The sequence below is a fragment of the Rutilus rutilus genome (assembly GCF_951802725.1).
Source record: "Rutilus rutilus genome assembly, chromosome: 15".
Classification (NCBI taxonomy): domain Eukaryota; kingdom Metazoa; phylum Chordata; class Actinopteri; order Cypriniformes; family Leuciscidae; genus Rutilus; species Rutilus rutilus.
Window position 1 is genome coordinate 6972962 of NC_140220.1, and position 22462 is coordinate 6995423.

Below are 22462 nucleotides of genomic sequence, written 5' to 3' on the forward strand. Positions count from 1 at the left end.
GGGCTCAGCTTTCATTCAGTAATGGTGAGAGAGGGATTGCTCCCTCTACTGCAGCATAATAGTTAACTCATGACAGCTGTTCTTTAGATGATGATGATGATGAGCATCACCTGTGCACTATATTGGTTTCTTTATACATTTCCTTTCAAAAGGTTTCACAAGTATTGCTTTCAGTGCTTGAGCTTGAAAGCTTTACATTTTGGTGGTTGTTATACATCTAGTCCACTTGATAACAGAAAACTGTTGTGAGCAATGATGCCATGGATTCCTGGCTTTTGGTAAGTTATAATCTGTGTTAAAAATGTATTGTTGTTGTTTTTTTTTAATCCAGTTGTTTGTTAATGTTTTATTCTCTTTCAGTACTTTATGGCTGTTGGGGGTTGTGGTTTTGGCACAAAACTTCAATGTTGTATCACCACAGAAAAGTGTGATTCCAGCACAGAATTTCAACCAAAGTATGTTTTGTATGTGTGTGTATAGTTTAGGTGTGTTGGTTACAATTGCCACTAATGTCCACTTTCCCTCTGTTTCTCTTAAATTACATATTTTTCAGGAACAGGATTGAAAACCGATTGTATGGGAAGTTATATGCGACTAACTGTTGATAAATCTCTAGCTTTTGGAAATCTGGTTGAATTTGATGTCGTCAGTAAGTTGCCTGTAATTAGTTATATTGCCAAGCAAGATTATTGTAATCTATATCATGTTTTAACTTTGCACTTTTTTTCCTTTTCAGATGGCTCCCAAATTGAACCTTTAACTCCAAGCCTGGCTTCTAAATGTGGCTTTAGTGTAAATTCTGATCCCTGGGGTAACTACAGAGTCTTTGCGTCTCTCTTCAACTGTTATGCAGCGAATGAGGTAATTGGTTCTCTTTGGCCTTAAAAACAATTGTTGTATTCTGCTGTCTTTCACTTCTTTCTCCATTTCAGGATGATCACCTGTTTGATATTAACATGCGTGTCCGGGTGCATGGTGTCAAAGCGGAACAAGACGTCATTCAGGTGGCGAAGACCTGTACCCATGACAAATGGGCCCCCCGTGAAGTTCTTTGCGATCGGAATTATATGGAGGTAAATCCTTGTCTTGCTTAAGCTATGCCACAAAAACATCTTGCGCTAGTGGTCTTTAGATATCTGAACAAGGTACTTTCCTCATAGGTTTCCGTTAAACGATTGCCAGGAGAAATTACAGCCATGCGTAGGCAACCTAAGATGGCTGACAGGCAAGCAAAGGGTGATTACCAGTGGCTTGATTCGGTTTCTGAGGTATGGAGATTCAGTTCTTGTTTTGTGTCGTCTTTGCACATGCAGCTTGGTCATGTGCACTCTTCACCTTCTAGGCTATTACTTCAAGATCCCACATTTGGCGGATGGTGTTTTTTACGCCAAAACAAAAAGCCATGTTGTTGGAAGATGCCCTGAAGGCAGGATATGGAGTAACAACAACCAAATCTCGATTGGTGCTACGAAGTGGCTTTGACATGCCTGAGACCTATGAAGAAAATGTGAGTAGAAACTCTTTTACTCACATTTACTGTATTTTTATTTAAATATAGACCAGATGGCTACTACTTTTATTTATTTGCTAAGAGCAAATGTTTGAGCTGTTGTACATGCTCTACAGGTGAATGGAGTGCCAATGAAGATAATAAAGGTGACTACCTACTTCAAGAGACAATGGTCTGTAACCATGTTGGATACTGTTGCTGCATGTCCAGTTGGTATGTGTGACTTAACACATTTGAACCAATATTTGCACAGTCCTTTGTTCCTTGTCCTGTAACGCCTCTTTCTTTCCCGATGTGTTAAGTTCCAATTAAATGCATCTAAGTTCACTTGAAAATTTAGTTAGGTGTGTTGTAACCAAATCCTTCAAGTAAGTGGCTCTTCAAGACCAGGATGAAGGAACCCCGATCTATTGCTTTACTTACAGGTGGCCTTTCTTTTACGGATGAAATGATCACCTGGAACTTCCCCCGAGTTAATCCACTAATGACTTCTGGTGAGGCCACTATCCTTGGGATGATCATGGGAATTGATGGAAGTGAAATAGACTCGGTGCAAATGGCCTCTAAAGGATATATCTTGACAATAGAAGGCAATTATATTGTGATGAAAATACCAATTGGTGGACCAGATGGCTACTACAAGGTTGGTTTTTCTTTCTTGAATTTGACCACTTTGTCTTGAGCTTAAGCTAATGGTTCTATCTTGTTATAGAGTCATGCTGTAGATAACCAGTACAACATAAGATACTACATCGAGCCAATGCTGGAGTTACTGTGGAGTGAGGGAGGTGTGGATTCCACTAAATACAGAGTCCTCTTCCCCATCAAGACTCCTTTCATGCCTAGACCACCCCAATTTGTTGACTGTGAGTGTTGTGGGTTCTTTGACATTCCAAGCTAGTGTAATATATTTTTTATATATAAAAATAAATGAACTCCAGACAAGGTTCACTTTGTTTTCCTGTTGAACATGTAGTCCTTACTTGCACCATCACTACATACTCTAGCTGCATTTTGTGTTAGTGTAGCAGAAGTCAATGTGGTTTTTATTATAATTTGTTTTTAATGGCTTGCTGCTTGACTTTCATTTCCTTGTAGTCACTGATGTAGGCACCAGGATGTTTGATGTGCTCTTGGGTCCTTTCCTTTACGATGTCGCGTTGGTAAACCTCACCTCTTCCGCTGGAGTCCTTACTTTGGCAGAGGCCAATGTGAGGGGTTTCAACATACAGGAACAGCGCTTTCAAAATGGCTCCAAGGCGTTTAGACTTCAAGTCCCCTTCTCTGATTCTTTCGTTGTTAAAACTGTGAGTGTCTAATAATTCAGTGGGGCTGTTTGTTATGGCTTTTTCTGATCTGCATTTGTTTTATTGCAGCAAACTAGTCTGCTTCTTACGGTTTATAGTCTTCGCCTTGTCTTCGGTTTTATGATCTTCCCTGAATCCATTCCATTCTCCTACATTGCAACGGCTGATGTAACCCTTCAAGATATCAGTAAGTAACAACTTGGGTATTCAAGGACATCTCACAAATACTGAAGGGATTTGTTTTTGTTGCTAATGAGTTGTTCCCCATCCAGCTCTCCCAACTTTGAGTGGATCCTGTGATGAGGACAAGTTCTACATAATGATTTCATATGGAAATATGGGTAAAAACTTTAATATTATGCTGGGAAAGCGTGACCTGACACCAGACCTGAAAGCAGAGTATGACGTAAAGGAGAACGTTAGTCACATGAGCTTGGTGGTGCCTTTCCTAGCACTTGACGTTGCTTTTGAGGTACGACTTCCGTTTGTTACCTTCTGTTGTATACTTTGCTGTGTCTTTAAGTGTCTCGCTTTACATTGCAGCTGATGTACCCATCATCCTTGAGGGCACGGCTTGATGTGTTGCTTTGGGAGCCCGTCAACAAATGGACCCTTAGTGATTTTTCCCTGGCTTGCAATTTTCCCATGACCATGACTGGTATGTTCTTTTACAGTGTTCTTACAAGTTATCAACTTTTACACTTTGTTGAATTTTGCCTAGAGAATAATTGTTTTGGCATGACCTTTTCCCAGAGTGTTTTAGCAATGGCTCCATGTCAGCCCTTGCAGTAAAGGTAGAATCTGTACCCCAGCTTGTCCCCAGTCAACTTACCCTGAGAGATCAATCATGCAGACCCAAATTCAGCAACGACCGCTTTGCCTACTTCTCTTATGACGCAAACAGTTGTGGAACCACTAGAAAGGTATGGAGTTGAAACTTTATTTGTCATAGTAATAAATGCTCACCCTCTTATGCTCCTGTCTCTCCCTCAGTTTTATGATGGTGTCATGATGTATCAGAATGAAATCATCTTGGGTAACGGGCCACCAGTTTACCAGCAGGGTAAAACTGGAGTAGCCACTCTACCTCCTGATCCAGAGTATCGGTGAGATGGACTATAACAGTTTGTGTATATCATGCCTGCTAATTGATGTCTTTGAAATTTTAAAGTGTGCTTTTCTCATTGTTAGAGTGACCGTGTCCTGCTTTTACACGATAAATGATAACCAGACGATCGCGTTTTTCACAAAGCCACGGGAAAATGAACCTTTGCCAGAGACTGGTTTTGGGGAGCTGCATGTTGTGCTGAGACTTGCTTTGGGTATGCTAGAATACTTTAACTTAACACTATCAAAGTCCCAGATATACTCAGTGAAGTTTGAAGGTTTGCACTGTTATACAGTTACTGAACGTCCCAGTCCTGCCCACACTCCATTCTACTTAAATTGTGGTTCAATCACACATTGAAGCCGCCACTTCTGCTTGTATTTAATGCTGACCATTTCTTGATCAAATCGTCCAAAACCAGGGTTAATTTCAGGTGTATAAGGGTGTCTTGGACAATTGAAAAATGGAAGGTAAACTTCAGATGTGCTCTTCATGGATCATTTTGCTTTTTTCTCCCTCTCCACCCAGATGGATCTTATAATAAATTCTATGCAGAGGTGGATTACCCAGTTGTACAGTACTTAAGAAGTCCTCTTTTCTTTGAGGTGGAGTTGCTTCAGTCCACTGATCCTCAGATAGAACTAGTCTTGGAGAATTGTTGGGCTACTCTGAAAGAAGACCGGAGTTCTACTCAAAGATGGGACTTGATTGTAGATGGGTAAAATATATTTTTATCTAACTGACCCTTTGCTAAGTGTTCCATATTAAATGTTACAGATCAGAACTACCAAAACAATTTTGGTAATAGCTGTCCTCATTAACCAAACTTTTTATTCTAAAGTCTATAAAAATCCTGTGTTTGGCAGGTTATAAACCATTAAGTTTTATCCAAAAACTCTGCCAGAGGTCATCTCCCCATTGTTCCATCACAAATTAACATTTATACCATGAAGTGTTCAAACCAATTCTGTACACTTGCGGTTACTGCTGCCCACTCAACATGAAAACATCTCAAATTGACATGGCAATTTAATGTATACTTTTAAACTCAATGCAAGGTGCATAAAAAAAGCCTACATTTATGCACTTGACAAATGCTTTTGAGCAAGTGACTTGCTGTGGAACAGGGCCTTGGAAACAGATGTTAAAATCAGCTTTTTGCATTCAATTTCTTTCATCTTGACAGCTGTGTGAATCTGGATGACAATTACGAGACCATTTTCCACCCTCTGACTCCTGATGGGGTTCCATACCCATCTCACATAAAACACTTTGAAATCAAGATGTTTACTTTTGTGCAGGATGGCGTCATGCTAAAAGATCAGGTATTTATATATCTTATCTGAGAAGTGGTTGTGCACTAGGCTATATTACTGAGACTACTTCTCTCCCCAGATTTATGTACACTGTGATGCTGTGCTCTGTGATGCCAATCAGATTGATGGAATCTGTAAGAGACTGTGTCCATCTCCCATTCCTTTAAGAACCGGCAAGAAAGGTATGCTTTTACTGACTTTTTAAAAATTCAATCCAGTATGCTAAATTGTGTTGGTTTGTGAAACCTGTCTGAATTAACTTATTTCTTCCCATGTGACCAGTACGAAGAGGCACTACTAATGACCAGATCCAGAAAGCACAGCTGTCAACAGGCAAAATTCTGTTCGCTGCCTCTTAGTCCATTGATTTGCAATCTTAATAAAGTCTTCAAAAAGCCTAATCTTTGTGTCCTGCAAGTTTGTCAATTTCAGCAGTAGATAAACCAAGTGTATGAATGCTCTTCATGAGCTACAGTAAAGGAGAAGCTACTATGTAAAGGTCCAATAAGCCTAAACTGAGTTGTGTGGTTGCAGTTGCTCAAATTATGTGCAAAAACAAAGGGTCTAAATATTTAAATACAAAGTACTTTAAGTAATAAAAGCCCCCCCCCCCCAAAAAAAAACTAGTCGTCTTAAAGGAGAACTCCAGTCAATTTTAACATTGAGCTCATTTTTTTTTGGTACATTTGGAGTGCTGTCAATACAGAACAACGACAAAAATCGGTGTTGCCTACATGGAGTTATTCTATTTTTAAAATTTGCACCCTGTTGACTTCAATGGGGCAAGTACTAAACCTGCTTTTAGCCTCTTAACATCCTTGATGTGTCACAAGTGCACAGAAAATGTGAGTGATTCCTTCAGAGTGAACACGAGTGAATCTGACTGCAGTAGATGTGAAAGATATGTATAAAAATGATGTTATTTAAGCCAGCGCAAATACCTGTTTACATCCTGTTTTAGTCCAAAGTAGTCGATTGCCAAGTTCACACGCATAGGTTTAGTACCTATGATCACGCGCGTGAACTCGGCAATCGACTACTTTGGACTTCAACCGAAAAACAGGATGTAAACACAGGTATTTGCGCTGGCTTAAATAACATCATTTTTATACATATCTTTCACATCTACTGCAGTCAGATTCACTCGTGTTCACTCTGAAGGAATCACTCACATGACCTGTGCACTTGTAATGACACATCAAGGATGTTAAGAGGCTAAAAGCAGGTTTAGTACTTGCCCCATTGAAGTCAACAGGGTGCAAATTTTAAAAATAGAATAACTCTGTGTAGGCAACACCGATTTTTGTCGTTGTTCTCTGTACTGACAGCACTCCAAATGTACAAAAAAATGAGCTCAATGTTAAAATTGACCGGAGTTCTCCTTTAAGATTGGCTTTTTGATGTGTTTTGACAAGTTAACATGTCATTTTATTATATTTCAGTGCAATAACAATTTGCAACTCTTTAGTCCACTTTAGGTTGGTGCTCTTGAGCTCATGGCACAGCTCTGATCTTTGAGTTTCTATAAAGTGTTTCAAAAAGACAGCCCAGTTCTTAAAAATGGGTCAAATTTGAGATGAAGAGCTCAGTTGTTTATGGACTGTTAGTAGTTGGCATGTGGAATAGTGGCAGTCAAACTAGATTGCTTGGAAAAGCAGTGGTGATTTTGGCAGGCGTAGTGATGAAAGCACTGACACAGTGTGAAAACCATCAAGCTATGTGCTGAAATTCTGAGGACTGGAGATGTTTATGTTAGACGCTTTTATAAAGTGTTTTTTTGTTTTTTTGTAGCATGCAAAAATATTTTACAATGTAATTTTTCACAAAAGATTTCACTTTTTTTTTTTTTTTTCAAAGCATTAACAAAGTTTCATAGATTTTAAGTTATAGCTTTTCCCCCCTTTATAACCCTTTCTGCCAAAATAATTAACCATACATTACATAAAGGTTAAGACAATAATACTAATAATAAAGAATATATATTATATATAATAACAGTAAGAAATATATATATTATAGCCAATAATACAATTTCCTGACATATTCATGGTCCGTACACAATTATAAAACAAAACTCCAATTGGTGATATTTAACATTGATCAATAAGTGGGAGAGTCTTCATCTTCTCAAAAACAATATTACTCTTTTACTGTTGTTTTTTTTTTTTTTATAAATGTAGCCTGGGTGAGCAAGCATGACAGATGACTTTGAAGTATGTGGTTGGTAAGATAATCATTATTTCCATACATACATGCATACATATATCCATACATGCATGCATACAGTATATCTATCCATCCACATACAAATATCCATACATGCATACATCAACCTGCCAGGCAGTGATCATGCATTTGATAACTCCTGTGTCTCATCTTTTTGCATATACAGATGTTTTTGAAAGTCTGGACAGCAAAAAAAAACATGAAATCTGATTTTTTTTAATCTGATTCAAACCAAATATGGAGGTGGTTTGAAATGCGATTCCAATCAGATTTTTACAGATGTGTTTCAGTCTGGACGCTCTGGCTGCTCAAATCAGATTTTAAATCTGTCTTTTTTTGTCAAATTGCATCTATTCCGAAGCAGAAAGTCTCTTAACGCGACACACAATGATAACATCAAAACTGGTGATGGAAATGCAGTGCTGTTCAAATGGCTTGTCCAAAGATTTCTTCAAGGAGTTCTGCACTGGTACCCGACGGGGCGTTTATTTGGAAAGCGAGATGATGCACCTCATTTTTCCTGCATACATTTCAAAAGTCTTGTCACAAACGTGGGTACACCTACGTCGTTACTAAAGCAACCCATGCAGATAGGTTGGTTATGTCTAGGCAAACAAATCTTATTTGATCACTTGCAATTAATATTGCGGAGAGTCTGCCTGAAAAGTTAAAAAAAAAAAATCTGATTTCTCATGGTCTGAACATAACCTTAGTGGCGATATGTGAAAAGGTTTTTTTTGCTGCAGTTCAAAACACCACTTTTTTTTTCCCTACAACAATCAATGATTCTTTTTTTTACACTAATATAAATCACAGCTTTTTCTAATTTTGTGTAGCCTACTTCCTGTTATGCTTCTTGCAAACGGGAATCACTTAAAATAAGGTTAAAACTGGGACTTTGAAGAGGTTTTAAATGTTTGTTTAAAAGGTAGAACACCTTATTTTGTATGTGTGTTGGGAGTGGAGACCTTCACACTTCTGCACTTATCTTTGCTGAAGTGTGGTCTGGGTGCCAGACTTATGACAGTGACACTTCTACTTCCTATTCCGCCTAATGTACCTTCCACTCCTGGGTGCTGCATATATATCTTTGTTTATTGTATAAAATGATCTTGCTTACCATTTCAAATCAGTTTTGAAACATGTTCTGATATTACAAATAGCAGAAATGGGAGCAAAAGTTGTGATGCTGCCTTATTGGCCATTCAGTTTCAAATGCTCAACAAATGCAATTCCTTCTCAAATTTGACGCATGTTTGTTGATCGTCTCATGTATCTTTATTGCAAAGTAACAATGCAGATTAGAAGAGAAAAGCTTGACTGTGGGGTGAATGGAGGAATAAAAGCTTAGGAAGCAGAGTGAAAACAAAAGGAAGTCATTAGTCAGAGCTGAATAAAACACTTCAGCACATGGAGCCTCCCTTTCAGACACACCTCTGATAACATCTGTCTGTAAGCACTGCTTGCTCGTGTATTGATATTTATTATCTATTTTCTGCTTTCCCCTTTAAAAGTGATTTTGGGCAGCCACTGGTTATACAAATTTATTGAATATTGAGAAAGATATATTAGAGACAAAACACTTGATCCCAAACTGGTGCCCGTATAGAAAGTGAGCATGTTGTGTGATTTTGTTGGGAGATTCATATTGTAAATATGTTCCTCAAGTGAAATTTTAGAGTGTAAACAAGCGTTAGACTTTGGGAGGGTTAGGAAATATTGTACAAGCCTCACAGAACAGCAAATTCTCAGGACGGATCCTTCATGAAATTTCAGTCGTATACTTTCGTGATGCTTTTTTTTTTTTTTTTGCTGCCATTTTATGTTGATTGTGCATTTATCAACCTGCTACATTTTTATACCGTTGTGCATTGGTTAGGGTTATAATATAGTATAATATAAATTGAATGCAACATATTGTACTTTAATCCACTTGCGTTTTGAATCATTCACACACATTAATATCCAAAGATTTCAGAGGTTTTGGTGAAAACTTTATAAGTATGGTTGCACTTGCATTGTCTCAGGGATTGTATAAATGTGACATAAGAACTACATTTATCTCATGGAGGCGAAATAAACAGCAATAATTATTTGTAAGTTTGCATTATTACATTGTCTGAATAAAAAAAAAAAATAGACATACTTCGATTAAATGAATACAAAAATGTGTTATCTTTGAAGGATATAGGCCTGGTTTCACAGACAGGGTTTAGATTAAGCCAGGATTAGGCCTTAGTTCAATAGGACATTTAATAATAATAATAATAATATTAATGAATATAATTAATTACAATTAATCTCCTCAACCACCACCACCACCAATGCAGCTTCTTTTACCAATGCACCATTTAAGCAGCTTCTATAAACGTGCCTAAGAAAAAAACATAGCCTACTGGTGTGAATCTTGAGACAAAACAATGACACTGACATAATATTTTAAGATATATCAGTGCAAGTTGCTTTCAGTTAAAACAGCTCAAACATGAATTTTAGTCTAAGACTAGCTTAAGCCTTGTCTGTGAAACCGGGGCATCATTTATTAAACAGAAAACTTTTTTTTTTTTTTTTTTACATTTAAAAAAAAAATAAAGTTAGAGAGAAGGAAAAACTCTAGACAAATGTCTAGACAAATGATGCCAACAAATTTGTGACATTAAGGGCAAGTTGTCCCTCACTAATCCCTCTGTCTATGGAGGTATTCTGGAGGTGAGAAAGCTTTGTCTATCAAAGATGGCAGCCGATGTGTTAATGGCTGATCATTAGCTGCTGCTGTTGGCTGCATCAAAAGACACAGCCTTATGTTTGATGTTTCCAGATGGTGATATTTATGAATAGGTGAGTTAATCATTGTGGCCCTGGATCTGATCAAAGTTAAAAAATGTTCATCTAGTGGAGGCATTTAAAACAAGACAAAAGAGGATTAAAGGAGTGCATACATTAGCATTATTGCAAAAGTACAGCAAATGTGTTTTCTTTAGTTTAGTGTCATTTCGCAAGTATTCAGTGGAGCGACTGTTTGGACATGTGTCGTCTGTTTTAAGAAAACCTGTCTGAATCATTGTCAGATTACATGAACAGTCTTTACATGAACTCTACAGGTTCTTCTCAGATGAGGGTTAAAATCCAGGCCAAATGTATCCATATGACACATGCTTTTTCCATGGCATTCAAAACAATCAACGCTATATATATATATTATAGATGTAGACATGCATCATAGGTTTTCTGTTCACTGAATATATTATATATAACCACAATACTTTGTTTCTTTGGCTATGGAGCTTTTTGTCACAGGGGTTGCTCATTTCTGTTTGTTAAATGACAGCCACTTTAAAGCTTTTAAAAGTTTATTTTCACTTTTTTCATATTTAACTTTGTTCTTTTACCTTTGTCACAGACCCCAGCCTTTTAATCTTAAAATATAAATTAAATTCTTAAAAAATATAAAACTCTGCTAATAAGAAATATATCACAAAGTGATATTAAAAAGTATTTCAAAAATCATTTTGTGAAAATATTACAGATTTTTTGTTGTTGTTGGATACATTAGTGATAGGCTACATTTTAAAAATGACAGAATCCTCCTATGATGTATGTCTACAAAGAGTATTTTCTAAAAAAAAATATATATATATATATATATACAGGGCCCAAAGGAAGACCCATATAAGTTCTGATGCATTTCTACAAGATGTTGTATAAAAAGGTGATCAGTCTGCAGGAAGTGCAAGGCTGCAAACTGATCTAAGGAGCTGATCATGGAAACATCTCAACCCAACAATACACGTACATGTTTTTTCAAGTCATGTGTATTCGGGTGGAGATCCCATTAAACCCACACACGAACCTTTTACAGATGCAAATGGCCCACGAAGGTCAAAAATTCACACCTGCGTCCTGCCGCCTCTCAGCTTCACTTTGATCAACTCTGAGGGAAGGCTGGCTGACTGGATATATAATGCAGTTCGAAGGATAGTCAAATTATTGCATGCTGAACACGAGTAGGTCTAGGTCACAATGGCAGTCGTGCATGGAAACCTTGGGAATGGACACTTAAAACAATTCCAGCTGTTTCCAACCGCAGATTTGGAAAGGAGGACTAACATGCACACGACAGGTGGGTGTTTACGCAGGAATCTTTCTTGAAATGCATTTGAGAGTGACTGAGTAATCAATACGCTTAACTAATATAAGTTTCACTCGTGTTTCTCCTCAGATTACGCAGCTCAAGACAGGATGAAGTTCCTCAATGGCGCCTCCAGGGCGGACAGCGCGAGCCTGTTTACGCACCGCAGAAAACGCACCAACTTCACGCAACAGCAGATTGACGTCCTGGAGAAAGTTTACTTGGACACCAAATACCCTGATATTTATTTAAGAGAGAAACTTGAGGCACTGACCGGGTTGCCAGAGTCGAGAATCCAGGTGAGATTTCTGTTTGCAATGTTCCTCAGGAAAATACCCGCTTAACATTAAATGGACACCGGGGCTAGTTGTCACACGTTTGGTTTAACGTCTACAAAAGCTTAAACATTTTATTGGGCAGGGAATAAGTTTTAGTTTATTCAACAAACTTTGAACTCAGAGGGGTCAAGAAGATGTGACAGATCTGAGAATTTGTTTTAAATATTACATTCTGTCTAAAGTTAGAAAAAAATAAAGAAAAAGCCATCATTCATACATGTAATATGCTATGTATTTAAGTTGATCTGTATGAAATATTTAATCAAAATTTAAACAGTAAAACAAAACACTTTTCTATGCAGTTATAATATATAACAGCTTGCCCCAACATTTATAAAAAATTAAGTTTTAGGAAAAGTGTGACAACAAGCCCCGGTTTGCTCTACAGTTGTGTGTGAATGTATGCCATTGTGGTTTTCTGTTCACTGCCTATATTGTAGATAACTGAATGGCATCAGGTTCCTAAACTGTGTTCATTTTCTATTCAGGTGTGGTTCCAGAACCGAAGGGCAAAGTCACGGCGCCAGGTGGGAATTCCTGTTCCCAACAAGACCAGTGGAAGTATACTGACGCCCAACAATCTCCTTATGAACCAGTTTACGACACATCAGAACCACACCAGCCTGGAGACCCAAAGAACACCAAAGTTTGTCACGATGGACAACTTCAGTCAACAGATGATCAGCTCTTCAGAAGAGAAGATCTGCACCCTGAAAGGTGACATATACGACCCAACCACGATTCCATGCATGTTCAGCAGAAGCGAGGAGAACCAAATCAAAACAGATCACCTGAGCGTTGTGGTGCCACGCAATTACACACAGCAGTATCCGAAGGGACATGGACAGTTCACGGCCGCGAGCCATGCTAAGTCTACAATGAAGCAATTTTTGGTGGAGTACGACAACTTCCCACCGAACAAAACCATTGGGCCAGAGATGAAGGTGGTTATTCCTCCTCTCCCATCACAGAATAACTTCATGATGTCCTCATCATCCCCCAAACACATTGCCTGTTCTGTCCAAAACATACCAGTCAAGGTCCAGCCAGGAAGTTTTGGAACTTTTTCTCCTATCAGAGCGAGCGAAGCTGTGGAGTTCTCAGATTCTGACTCAGATTGGGAAAGAGAAGCCATTTTTAACGGGTTCATTTAGCTTTTTAAGTTTTTACACTCACAGACTTTATCTGAAGCTTTGAAGAACATTTATGGTTTGAAAATCATGTATTTATTGTATATTTCAGATATTATTGTATATTATGTATGTGATTATCACACAATATGGGGGTAAAAGGGAGACATTCTACACTCATAATAAAAATCTCTATAAACCACCAAAATACTGACTCTGAGCCTTTATGAAGATAATAGAAATCAATTTATTTACAAATGTTTTGTGTCATGCATACACTTACAGGTTTAAAAAAAAAAAAAAAAAAAACACCCCACAAAACTACCGCATTGAAAAACACACCAGTGGGGTGTTTGGGTGATTATTTCTTCTTCTAAGGACAAGACAAACTGTTTCATTCCACACAGCTGTCTATTATAGGCCTTGTATAAACAGAATGGTTTCTTTGCAAAAATACCTAAATCTGCCAAGTCAAAAATGTCCACATTACCCTATATATGATCGATTTATTGATATATTTTGAGTGAACTGTACAGTTATCTACAATGTACATATTTAAAACATACAGAACAGTTTAAAACAGACAGAACAGTACCTCTTCTCTCAGGACACTCAAAGTTAAGCACTTCGAGAAAGAAAGAGAGGAAATAAAATTATGCAAAACAGTATCAAACAAACTGCACCAGCAAGTAGTGTTGCTCGGCATACACCCTAGTTGTAAACCAGCAATAATAATAAAAATAAGGGGAAACATAAATATCAAATTGAGTGTGAGTAACATCTGAAATTGTGGCAAACATTTACATCTACAAAAAAAACTTCACACTCCATTTTTTTTTTTACTAGCTAGTCGAACATCATCCAAGACACTCTGGTGCCTTCGGGCATGGAATTTGAACACTACTTTTGCAGGTACAGTTAATGAACAAACATTCTGACCTTCCATAACGTCAAACAGAACGAACACAAAAGAACAAAGTGATGATCTGAGGAGGCGAGTTGCTATCCGCATTTGCGATCGGATTCCCGGGAGGCGTGCAAGTTTATTTCAGTCACGTTCTGTTGGTGTTGTTGGCAGAGAAAGCATGGAGGTTACCCAGCTGGCTCAGACCGCTTTGTATGTGTGCTACATGGATCTCCACATTATCCTGAAAACAACTGTAGAAGACAGATTATTGTAGATGACAGTGTTTTAAAAGCAAAGCACATGAATGTTTGGAGTTCTGGGAAATGGGAAAAACAAAGCAAAATGAGAATTACCTGAGGTTGGAGTCATCTATTGAACTCTTTATGTCATTAAGAGAGTCTGTGAGTGATTTGAATTCAAACGAGTTCAAGTCTCCCCCTTCGGCCAAACACTGCATTAAATAACGAGAAAAATATGATCAGGATCCAATGTACATGTAGTTTGTAAAAGTGCTTGATAGAGAGGACAAACAACTTGGTTAAGCTAGTACTAATTAAGCTGGATCATGGCAATCCTGACTCCCAAGTTCTTGGTCTGCGCTCTATGTAAATGCATGTTTGGTGATAAGGATGGGCACTAATCTTTTTTTCTTCAGAAAATGTAAAAATGTTCTATGTTGTTGTAAACGACATGCAACAGTAAACACTATAGTCTGGTACCCTGATCTGCAGGAGGAGTGCCGTGAGACGAGAGACGAGCTGAGTGAGGCCGGGGCTCTGGACACGCTGTTCTCCATCAGGCAACGCGTTACTCAGACGCACAACGTCCTGTGACTCTTCTTCACAGCGCCGTCGCAGCTCACTGGGCTGATCTGCAGGCTGCATGCCCTGATCTGGGGCCAGCTGAGCAGAGAAGATTATAGAAGAGCGAACGCAATTTGAATGCATGTTTTATGTCCAAAATATTACAGAGAAAACCAGAACTGAACATCTGGAGAGCAAATGTAGTGAGAGGGGAAAAAAAAACACATACCTCAAAGCAAAACTGCTGTACTTCATGGAGGACTTTGTTGAGGTCTTTGTTGAGTTGTTCCAGGTCCAGCACTGTTGTGGCATATCTCTTCTGCAAGTCCAACCCAATCGGCATGGAATAGGACTTCTGCAGTGGCAGAATGGAAAAAGTTACTTGCCGTACAACCATTACAAATTAACAAATCCATATTAGCTCTTGTCATTTACTGACAGCCTTACTAGTTTCTCAGCTTCTGTGTTCATCTCCTTCAAATGCTTTATATGTTCCTTTTTAATCATGAGGATTTTGGACAGGCGTGTCTAGCAGGAAAATAAAACAAAATGACAAAATTCTGTGTAAAATGAAAGCCAAGTAAATAGATAACATTAGTGACTGCAATTCTCACCACTTGCACAAGAAACTTGACAGGAAATCCACCCAATGTCTCTCCATCAGTTCCTGTCAGTTTACTTTTCCAGGGGGACTGACTGAATAGAGGGTCATTATCCTGAGAAGAGAGCAAAGAGAACTACAATTATTTTTTCTAAAAATGTTGGTGGAATAATTATTAAACGTGTGCTATTTGTGTCAGTGGTTCTCAACTGGTTTTGGTTAAGGACACAGATTTTACATTGAATATCAAGTGGGTACCCTGCATTATACCAAAATTGTTTGTAATAAAAAAATAAAATAAAAAAGTATGATTTTTTTTTCACACATACCCTTAAATGTATAAAATGGCCCAACAATCTGAACTGACTTTAAAGATTGAGTGTTTGGTTTCTAAATGACTCATTGACACCTTAAGGTCAGAACAAACTGCATATTGTATCATTTAATTATTGGCATTTAGTAGGGCTGCTTGATTATGGGAAAAAATTATAATCACAATTATTTTTGGTCAATATTGATATCATGATTATTTAACATAATTATTGGTGCATGATATGATCAAAGTCTTATTTCACGATATGAGTAATTTAAACAATTAGCCAAATATCACAATTATCGACACTTATTATTGACAAAAACTAATACATGGTAAACTAACGCAAGAAAAAGGTTCTCAAAACAATTACAGAAGAAAGTAAATAATCAGCAATACAATAAGAACAAAGAAACGAATGACAAACAAAACAGACAAATAAATACAACAGAACAAAAATGCAAATTAAATGAACAGTGTTTTTGTTTTTTCAGGAAGATGTACTAACAGTGGTATTCAGATAAGCAATAGTAGTGTGACCAGACTTGCCGCTTTTACCGGGACAGTGCCGTAAATCAGCTTTATTTTTAGTGTCCTTACTTCATCTCTGGCCAAATCATGCTTTGTCACGCATTTCATCTTTCCTAAATTTTCTTTATTGCTCAGCGATAGAGCAAGTAGTAGTCTGTCACGCAAGGACAGCCTAATCAAAGGTTAACCAATCACATCATAGTATATTTTGGAGAACAAAATTACTATCAAATCACAATTCAATTTGAATATCGAATAACTAGTAATTAGTGAAGGCGGATCCGGCATCAGTGTTTCAGTGATGGAGAGTGTGGAAGAGATCAAGTAGGATGCGAAGATGTACACACACAAATTTACATTTAACAAGAACATTTTCTTCTGCTCGCACCAAATCTGAGGCTATATATATATAATGTTACTGTCATAGATACTTTTATGTGTGGGGTGGGGAGGAGGGTGCCTGTCCATCCCTTATTCCAATCTGAGAAATCTGGTCACGCTAAGTAATAGCCTACAACAACAAAAAAATATAATCAAATGTAAAATAACCTTATTAAATCTACTTAAGTTATTCAGTCAAGAGGAGAGAGTGATTTTCCTTTGTCATTTGTTGTTTGATTATCATTAATGACAGACTGCTGCAGGCATTAACATAACCCACTGTGTTCACTTAAATACTCTCCAAAAAGGCATTTTGACATTTTTGAGAGTATGCGCTTAGCCACCATTTGCTTATCCGCATTCGGCTCAGAGCGCACATACACAGAAAGCCGACTGGGAAACAGGGTCTCTTTTGCAGCTTAATGCGGTTGAAACAGTTTAATATCAAAAATGTCACACAGCTTAGCAACATTAGACTGAATTTTACAACTTATCCGGCTAATTTGGATTTAAGGGAGAAACGAAAGTGCACCGCTGTAAAGGAAAGGAAGGTGCGCTAGACGGAAAGTGGCACACTAATCGTTTTACCTTGATTATCTTGTTTTCATAATTGTTGGAAGCCAAAATCAAAATCAAAAATCAATTAGGATTAATAGCACAGCTCTAGCATTTAACATTGTTTTATCCCGGCAGCCATGCAACCCTAGCAGAACAGACCTGCAAAGACCTTTGGGTAATGACACACCAGTTAACCACCACTAATTCAAGGAACACATCTTTGAAAGTTTCATTTTACCATTAAGATGGACTGGGTTGAGCCTGGATAGGCTCCACGGGGTGGGGTCAGAAAGTTTTGGAAACGAGGTGGCCGCTGTTTCTGAGCAAAAGCAGATATGGGCATCGTCTCATGAGGTTCATTACTCTGGGGAGAAAGCATTGGAGAGTGTTAGCCATTTAAAATCAAATGACAAGGTTATTAATGAAGAGATTGGATGATAATAGCCATTTTATGACTAAACAGTTTTTTTCTTACAAGCACTTCATAGTCAGGAACAGTGTGTGTGCCGAGCCCATTTCTGTCAAAAGTCACTCGATATGTTGCTGCACTGGTATCCACTGCATCAATCTGACCAGTAAACAGGCCATCATGGACACCCCTAAGACGAGCTAGTGTTTAAAGAAAAAAGAAAAAGGAGGGAAAAAAGTTCTTTATTCAAACCATTTCATTTTGTACATTTTTTCTTTTGGTCTAGAAGACATTAATTTGCATATACAATAAGCAAAGAAATTATGTTCTAGAGTGCAAAACTTAGAAAACATCACCTGATCAGGTTCACTCTTTCTAAACTCACAATCTTAAGAAAAAGTCTATTTTGAAATGTTCTTTTGCTGATAGCGTCAGATAATGGCAGATATCAAACATGTATAATCAGATCCTTACCTGTAACTTTAGTGCCGATGACCAAGGGCAAAGGAATCTCATCTGGCAAGTCTTTGCATAAAGACATATCTGTGATTTTCCTCTGCTGCAGGAGACGCATCTTCTGCCTCTTCTGTTTCAGAGCCATTCGCTCTTCAGCGAAGAATGCTGAGGAACATCTGAAAAACATAATATATTAGTCCAAGCATAGATATTTGCATTCTAATGCAGCTTTAATCTGTAAATCATGAGTAATGTACATTATGCGTATTTATTGTGATTACTGTATAAGGTTAAAAAAAAATGAGGAGTCAGTTAACCTTCGAGGTTTGCCCATAAGTCTTCTGATTGTTCCCCATTCAACTCTTGTCAATTTTCTGGTCTTTAGATTGGGAAAAGACTCCTTCAAACACAGGCAGAAGTCATTGTCTCCTTCAAATAAAGGCCTAAAGAACATGAAAAAGATGACATTTGGAAAGACAATCATTTAAAATATTAGTGGTAAATCAATATTCAAATTTATTGCTGATATAGACCTAAAACAGTTAGCAAATGTTAGCAAATCCCATCTATGTAATATTGTTTACTTTAAAGTTTAAACAATATTTATCTAGAATTTGCTTAAAATAAAAATTATTTTTGACTGTTCTGTTAATCAACCAAGCAGACTATTAAAGCAAATCTATTTAGTCTATTACTATTAATATCTATTTATAAAGGAAATGCGATGTCATGACATGTCTTATTCATGGAAGAGAGACACTACTCTTACTTTCCAATAATCGAAATGATTACAAATTTAAGAATGTGAATATTAAAGGTAGGGTAGGCAATTTCGGAGCGGCTAGCAATAGCAAGCTAGCTTTGAAAGCATTAGATCCCACCCTTCCTTCAGAGCATCTCCAAATCCACGCCTCCTTCAAAACACATGAACGCACAGGTGGCGCACAAGCCAAAACAGATTCAGCAAAGCGTCATAAGAGATGCTGTTAAATTACCTCATGTCTCAAAGCACATAGCATTACAATAATAATGAATGTAAACAACTTATAGAGCTCTTATTCGTACCACCTGACTGCAGTAGGGCTGTTGCGAAAACCGCAATATTGCAGTACCACGCTACTGACAAGCCAACCGCAGAGGAATTCAAGTAACCGCAGCAACCGCGATATTCGCGTGTTTTCTTTTTTCATAAGGCTATACCCTTCTTGTTTTGAACTTTGTGCATGTGTATTGAATGTTAAATAAGTTAATAATGATAATAAGACGTGGTGATCATGGTTTTATCATGGTGATTTGTACAGGGGCTTCATGGATTTGCACTTAAGCCTAAACAGACAGTGAATGAGAGAGATCGACTGAGCGCGTGCGATTACCTGCGTCTGTCTTTGAGGTCAAGTCATATACGTGAAAAGGTTGCCGTGTCCAAGGAAAGTTAAATATTTGTCCTGTCATCCTTTTAACGTTTAAAATAAAGGGTATTTACCATGAATGGCATCAGCGACAGCGCTGGTCAGCATCCACAGCGCGAGGAACTCGCGGTCGCGGGAAACAAAACTCAGTGAGTCACGTATTGAATCAATGCCATTTGTCTCTATGAAGCTTCAGCGTTACCCATGCGACGCATTGCTGGTCAGCTGAGCCTTGAAAAGTGGAGCTCAAAGTTGAAAATAATTAATCTTTTAATGAATCAATCAGCGTTTTTGAACGTGTTGTTGAATGAATGGTTTAATGACCCACTCAAAGACAGTCCGTTGCCGTAACAACTGCGCGCTGAGTGACAGGCTTTCAATGCGCAGAGACGCTGTTTAGTTTCGGTTTATTGGTTACTGAAAATATACTCGTTTTTGTGCATGCTGACCACATCGTGACACTTATTTATATAGCAACAAGTAAATATAAATAAATCAAAATAAATGAATAAATGCGGTAAAACCACATATCGCGCTATTGAGCCACTCAAAATTACAGCAAGGGAAAATCCTTCACCGCGCCAGCCCTAGACTGCAGCAGATTTATTTCGGCATTGATAGTGTTGTTGACATAGAAACGCATAAATCAGAGTCTGAGGAAACAACTCATAGTGGAACATCACTGACCGAATGCAATGATTGGATGAACATTAGTAGGTCCTGAGACATCCACAGATGAAATATCTACATTATTTTATATTTAGACCACTTCTATTATTGATTGCTATCAGAATGTGATAAGAATGTTACAACCAGAATTCCCCAAAATTGCCTACTCTACCCTTTAACAGAACAAGAACCGCACACAGTGACTGGAAATATAAAGTCGGCAAAACATACCTGTCAATATTTGAATAGAACCATTCATAGATGCACCATTTGTGTGCTTTGGGCAGTTTGAGCAAGTTTCTTAGTCTCAGACCAATTTTCTGTGAAACCCTTTTGTCTGGTGTTGTGACATTTGTAAGTTTCTGCAAAGGCAAACATTCAAAATGAAAATGCAATTTCACCAAACTTCATGTCAAAAGATCCATCTATCCTTCTTACTAAAAACACATCCTGGACGTCTCTCTCACCTGAGGCACAGCGGTGACCCTCTGGCTCCTCCTGGGAGATCTGGAGGCGAGAGGCCGCTCCTCATCCTCACACGACAGTCGACTCCTCTTTGAGCTTCTTGTTGGCTGAAGGACAAAGCAGACGTGAGACATTGGGGAGCAATAAATGCTAAGATGCAAAACTGCTACCATTGCAAGCAATCCTGGAAATACAGAAAAGAGTATGAAGCATTGATGACAACTTACCGTTTCCACAGAAACATAACTGCTCCGTCCCCTGGTGGTCTGAGATTTTGGTAAATTGTTCTTCTCATTTAGAGTATTAGACAAACTTCCTTCTGTAGAAGAACAAAACAAAAGTGCCAAAAATGACTGGGATGTAAAGAAAAAAAAAAGCATTTTGTGACAATGCGCATTGCAATGTATTTGTGCCAGAAACAAAAGATTGACCTACCTCTTAAACTTACAAGAGCTTTAGCTGAAGAGCCTGAGGGTAAAAGAGCACAAAGGAGTTTGATCGATTTCTACACATAAAGTTTTCAAAAGCAACATATGATTAAGAGTTTGAAATGAGTCTTACAAATAAACCATGCAACACACTCAGAATAAAGTCCTAGATCATATTTCAATTATGTTTTTATTTATCTTGCACCTCAAAGCTATTTCAACAAAAAAGTTGGAAAAATAGAAGTTCAACTTCTTAACAAAATAGATATCATGTATCAATAATGCTCCAGACATTTTTTACACTCTTTCTCTACAGTGATTGCTTATTGAACTAGAGCAGTGATAAATGACACAGCTTGTGGTTTCTGGATGGATCACCCTGGTTGATAAAAAATAAATGAATAGGCTAATTATTTTAGATCACCAACCAGAAACCACAAACAATCTCTTTGTATCAATAAGCTGCTTATAGAACTAACTAAATAACAATGTGTCATTTTAGATCACTGCTATAGCTCAATATGCAATCACTTCATATTGCAAATATTAACAGTAATAATGATAAATTAACGGCAATAACAACACTTGAAGAGCAAAGCTGAGGAATTACATCATGATCCACCCTAACGCAATACAACAAAGAATGTATATATGATAGTGGAACAAAACAACCCACTGAGAACTACTTTGATGAACCAGAAAAAAATCCCAAAACCAGTACTGCATCATACAAAAAACGTATTTGAACATAGGAAGAGTGCTGTGAACATATGGAAGGTGTCTGTTTATCATATGGAGAGTGTTTTAATACACAAACAGACTGACACTGACAAGAACAACAAAACCCAGCAGCTGTCATCGAGTTACGACCCTATAAATGTCTGTAAAGTTCAACCCTGTCCGTATTGTAAACACCACGCTACTACTACCAGCCGTACGGTTTGTGCTGATTGTAAATAAATGATTATAACAGGATTTTAAGGCAAAAATCTCTTCAGGTATGATATTTATTTATAGTAGTAGCCTCTGAAAGCTAACTGTTAGCTCGTTAGCCTCAGCGCTAATAACTTTGCGTCTATTTTAACACCACTCATAACATTGAAAAACACTTGAAATGTATGGCGAGTAAAATGAGTTATAAAGCGCTTTTAAATTGGACACATGCTCGGCAGGAGAGTTATGAAGGTTTAGTGAGGAGTTTGTTATTTTACTCACTCTCGTCTAACAGCTGCTCGAGCTCCGCCATCTTGAATTAGCCGCGCCGGTTTTTCAAAGGCCGAGTGCCGCGATGCATTGTGGGACAGAGAGGGCAGTTCAAACAAACACTCGACAGTATTCGCTCACAAAACTATCAAAACATTTCTTATTTCAGCTGCATTGTATAGAAAAATGAGAATCTTAAGATGCATTAGGAATTTTTATGCAGTTTCTTCTTTTCATATAATCCTTATAAAACATGTTTAAAAAG

General features: G+C 37.8%; 3 protein-coding genes across 3 annotated transcripts; 2 read left to right on the forward strand and 1 right to left on the reverse strand.

Annotated features, from left to right (window-relative positions):
* Window positions 1-163: 163 nt before the first annotated feature.
* On the forward strand, window positions 164-5642 carry zpax1 (zona pellucida protein AX 1). Its single transcript, XM_084432438.1, has 21 exons — window positions 164-278; window positions 361-455; window positions 554-649; window positions 737-861; window positions 933-1073; window positions 1161-1268; window positions 1343-1507; window positions 1627-1723; window positions 1936-2153; window positions 2223-2376; window positions 2609-2817; window positions 2887-3004; window positions 3090-3289; window positions 3361-3475; window positions 3571-3740; window positions 3811-3923; window positions 4009-4139; window positions 4454-4643; window positions 5112-5250; window positions 5321-5423; window positions 5524-5642. Exons 1-21 carry the CDS (start codon window positions 253-255, stop codon window positions 5598-5600), a joined length of 2790 nt encoding a protein of 929 aa, XP_084288564.1. The 5' UTR covers window positions 164-252; the 3' UTR covers window positions 5601-5642.
* Window positions 5643-11487: 5845 nt separating this feature from the next.
* Window positions 11488-13209, forward strand: mixl1 (Mix paired-like homeobox; the record flags this gene model as incomplete). The annotated part of the gene is made up of 3 exons (XM_084431670.1): window positions 11488-11587; window positions 11687-11895; window positions 12423-13209. The coding sequence occupies 3 exons, from the start codon at window positions 11488-11490 to the stop codon at window positions 13086-13088; spliced, it is 975 nt and encodes a 324-aa protein (XP_084287796.1). The 3' UTR covers window positions 13089-13209.
* A 228-nt stretch (window positions 13210-13437) lies between these two features.
* Window positions 13438-22281, reverse strand: lin9 (lin-9 DREAM MuvB core complex component). The gene is made up of 15 exons (XM_084431669.1): window positions 22210-22281; window positions 21002-21034; window positions 20794-20885; window positions 20569-20673; window positions 20333-20463; window positions 18341-18466; window positions 18042-18199; window positions 17634-17767; window positions 17397-17522; window positions 15389-15490; window positions 15222-15302; window positions 15004-15129; window positions 14691-14873; window positions 14325-14422; window positions 13438-14222 (listed from the first exon to the last, which is right to left on the reverse strand). Exons 1-15 carry the CDS (start codon window positions 22238-22240, stop codon window positions 14117-14119), a joined length of 1632 nt encoding a protein of 543 aa, XP_084287795.1. The 5' UTR covers window positions 22241-22281; the 3' UTR covers window positions 13438-14116.
* Window positions 22282-22462: the final 181 nt, after the last annotated feature.

Bases quoted from the DNA above. Each gene is read 5' to 3' on its own strand.
- zpax1 (XM_084432438.1), top strand. From the start codon at position 253: ATGATGCCATGGATTCCTGGCTTTTG. The intron at 1,074-1,160 runs GTAAATCCTTGT...CTTTCCTCATAG, and splicing joins GCGATCGGAATTATATGGAG to GTTTCCGTTAAACGATTGCC. The intron at 3,924-4,008 runs GTGAGATGGACT...TCTCATTGTTAG, and splicing joins CCTCCTGATCCAGAGTATCG to AGTGACCGTGTCCTGCTTTT.
- lin9 (XM_084431669.1), bottom strand. From the start codon at position 22,240: ATGGCGGAGCTCGAGCAGCTGTTAGACGAGA. The intron at 17,768-18,041 runs GTAAGGATCTGA...TTTAAACACTAG, and splicing joins CATCGGCACTAAAGTTACAG to CTCGTCTTAGGGGTGTCCAT. The intron at 14,874-15,003 runs GTATGTGTTTTT...TTCTCTGCTCAG, and splicing joins TACAGCAGTTTTGCTTTGAG to CTGGCCCCAGATCAGGGCAT.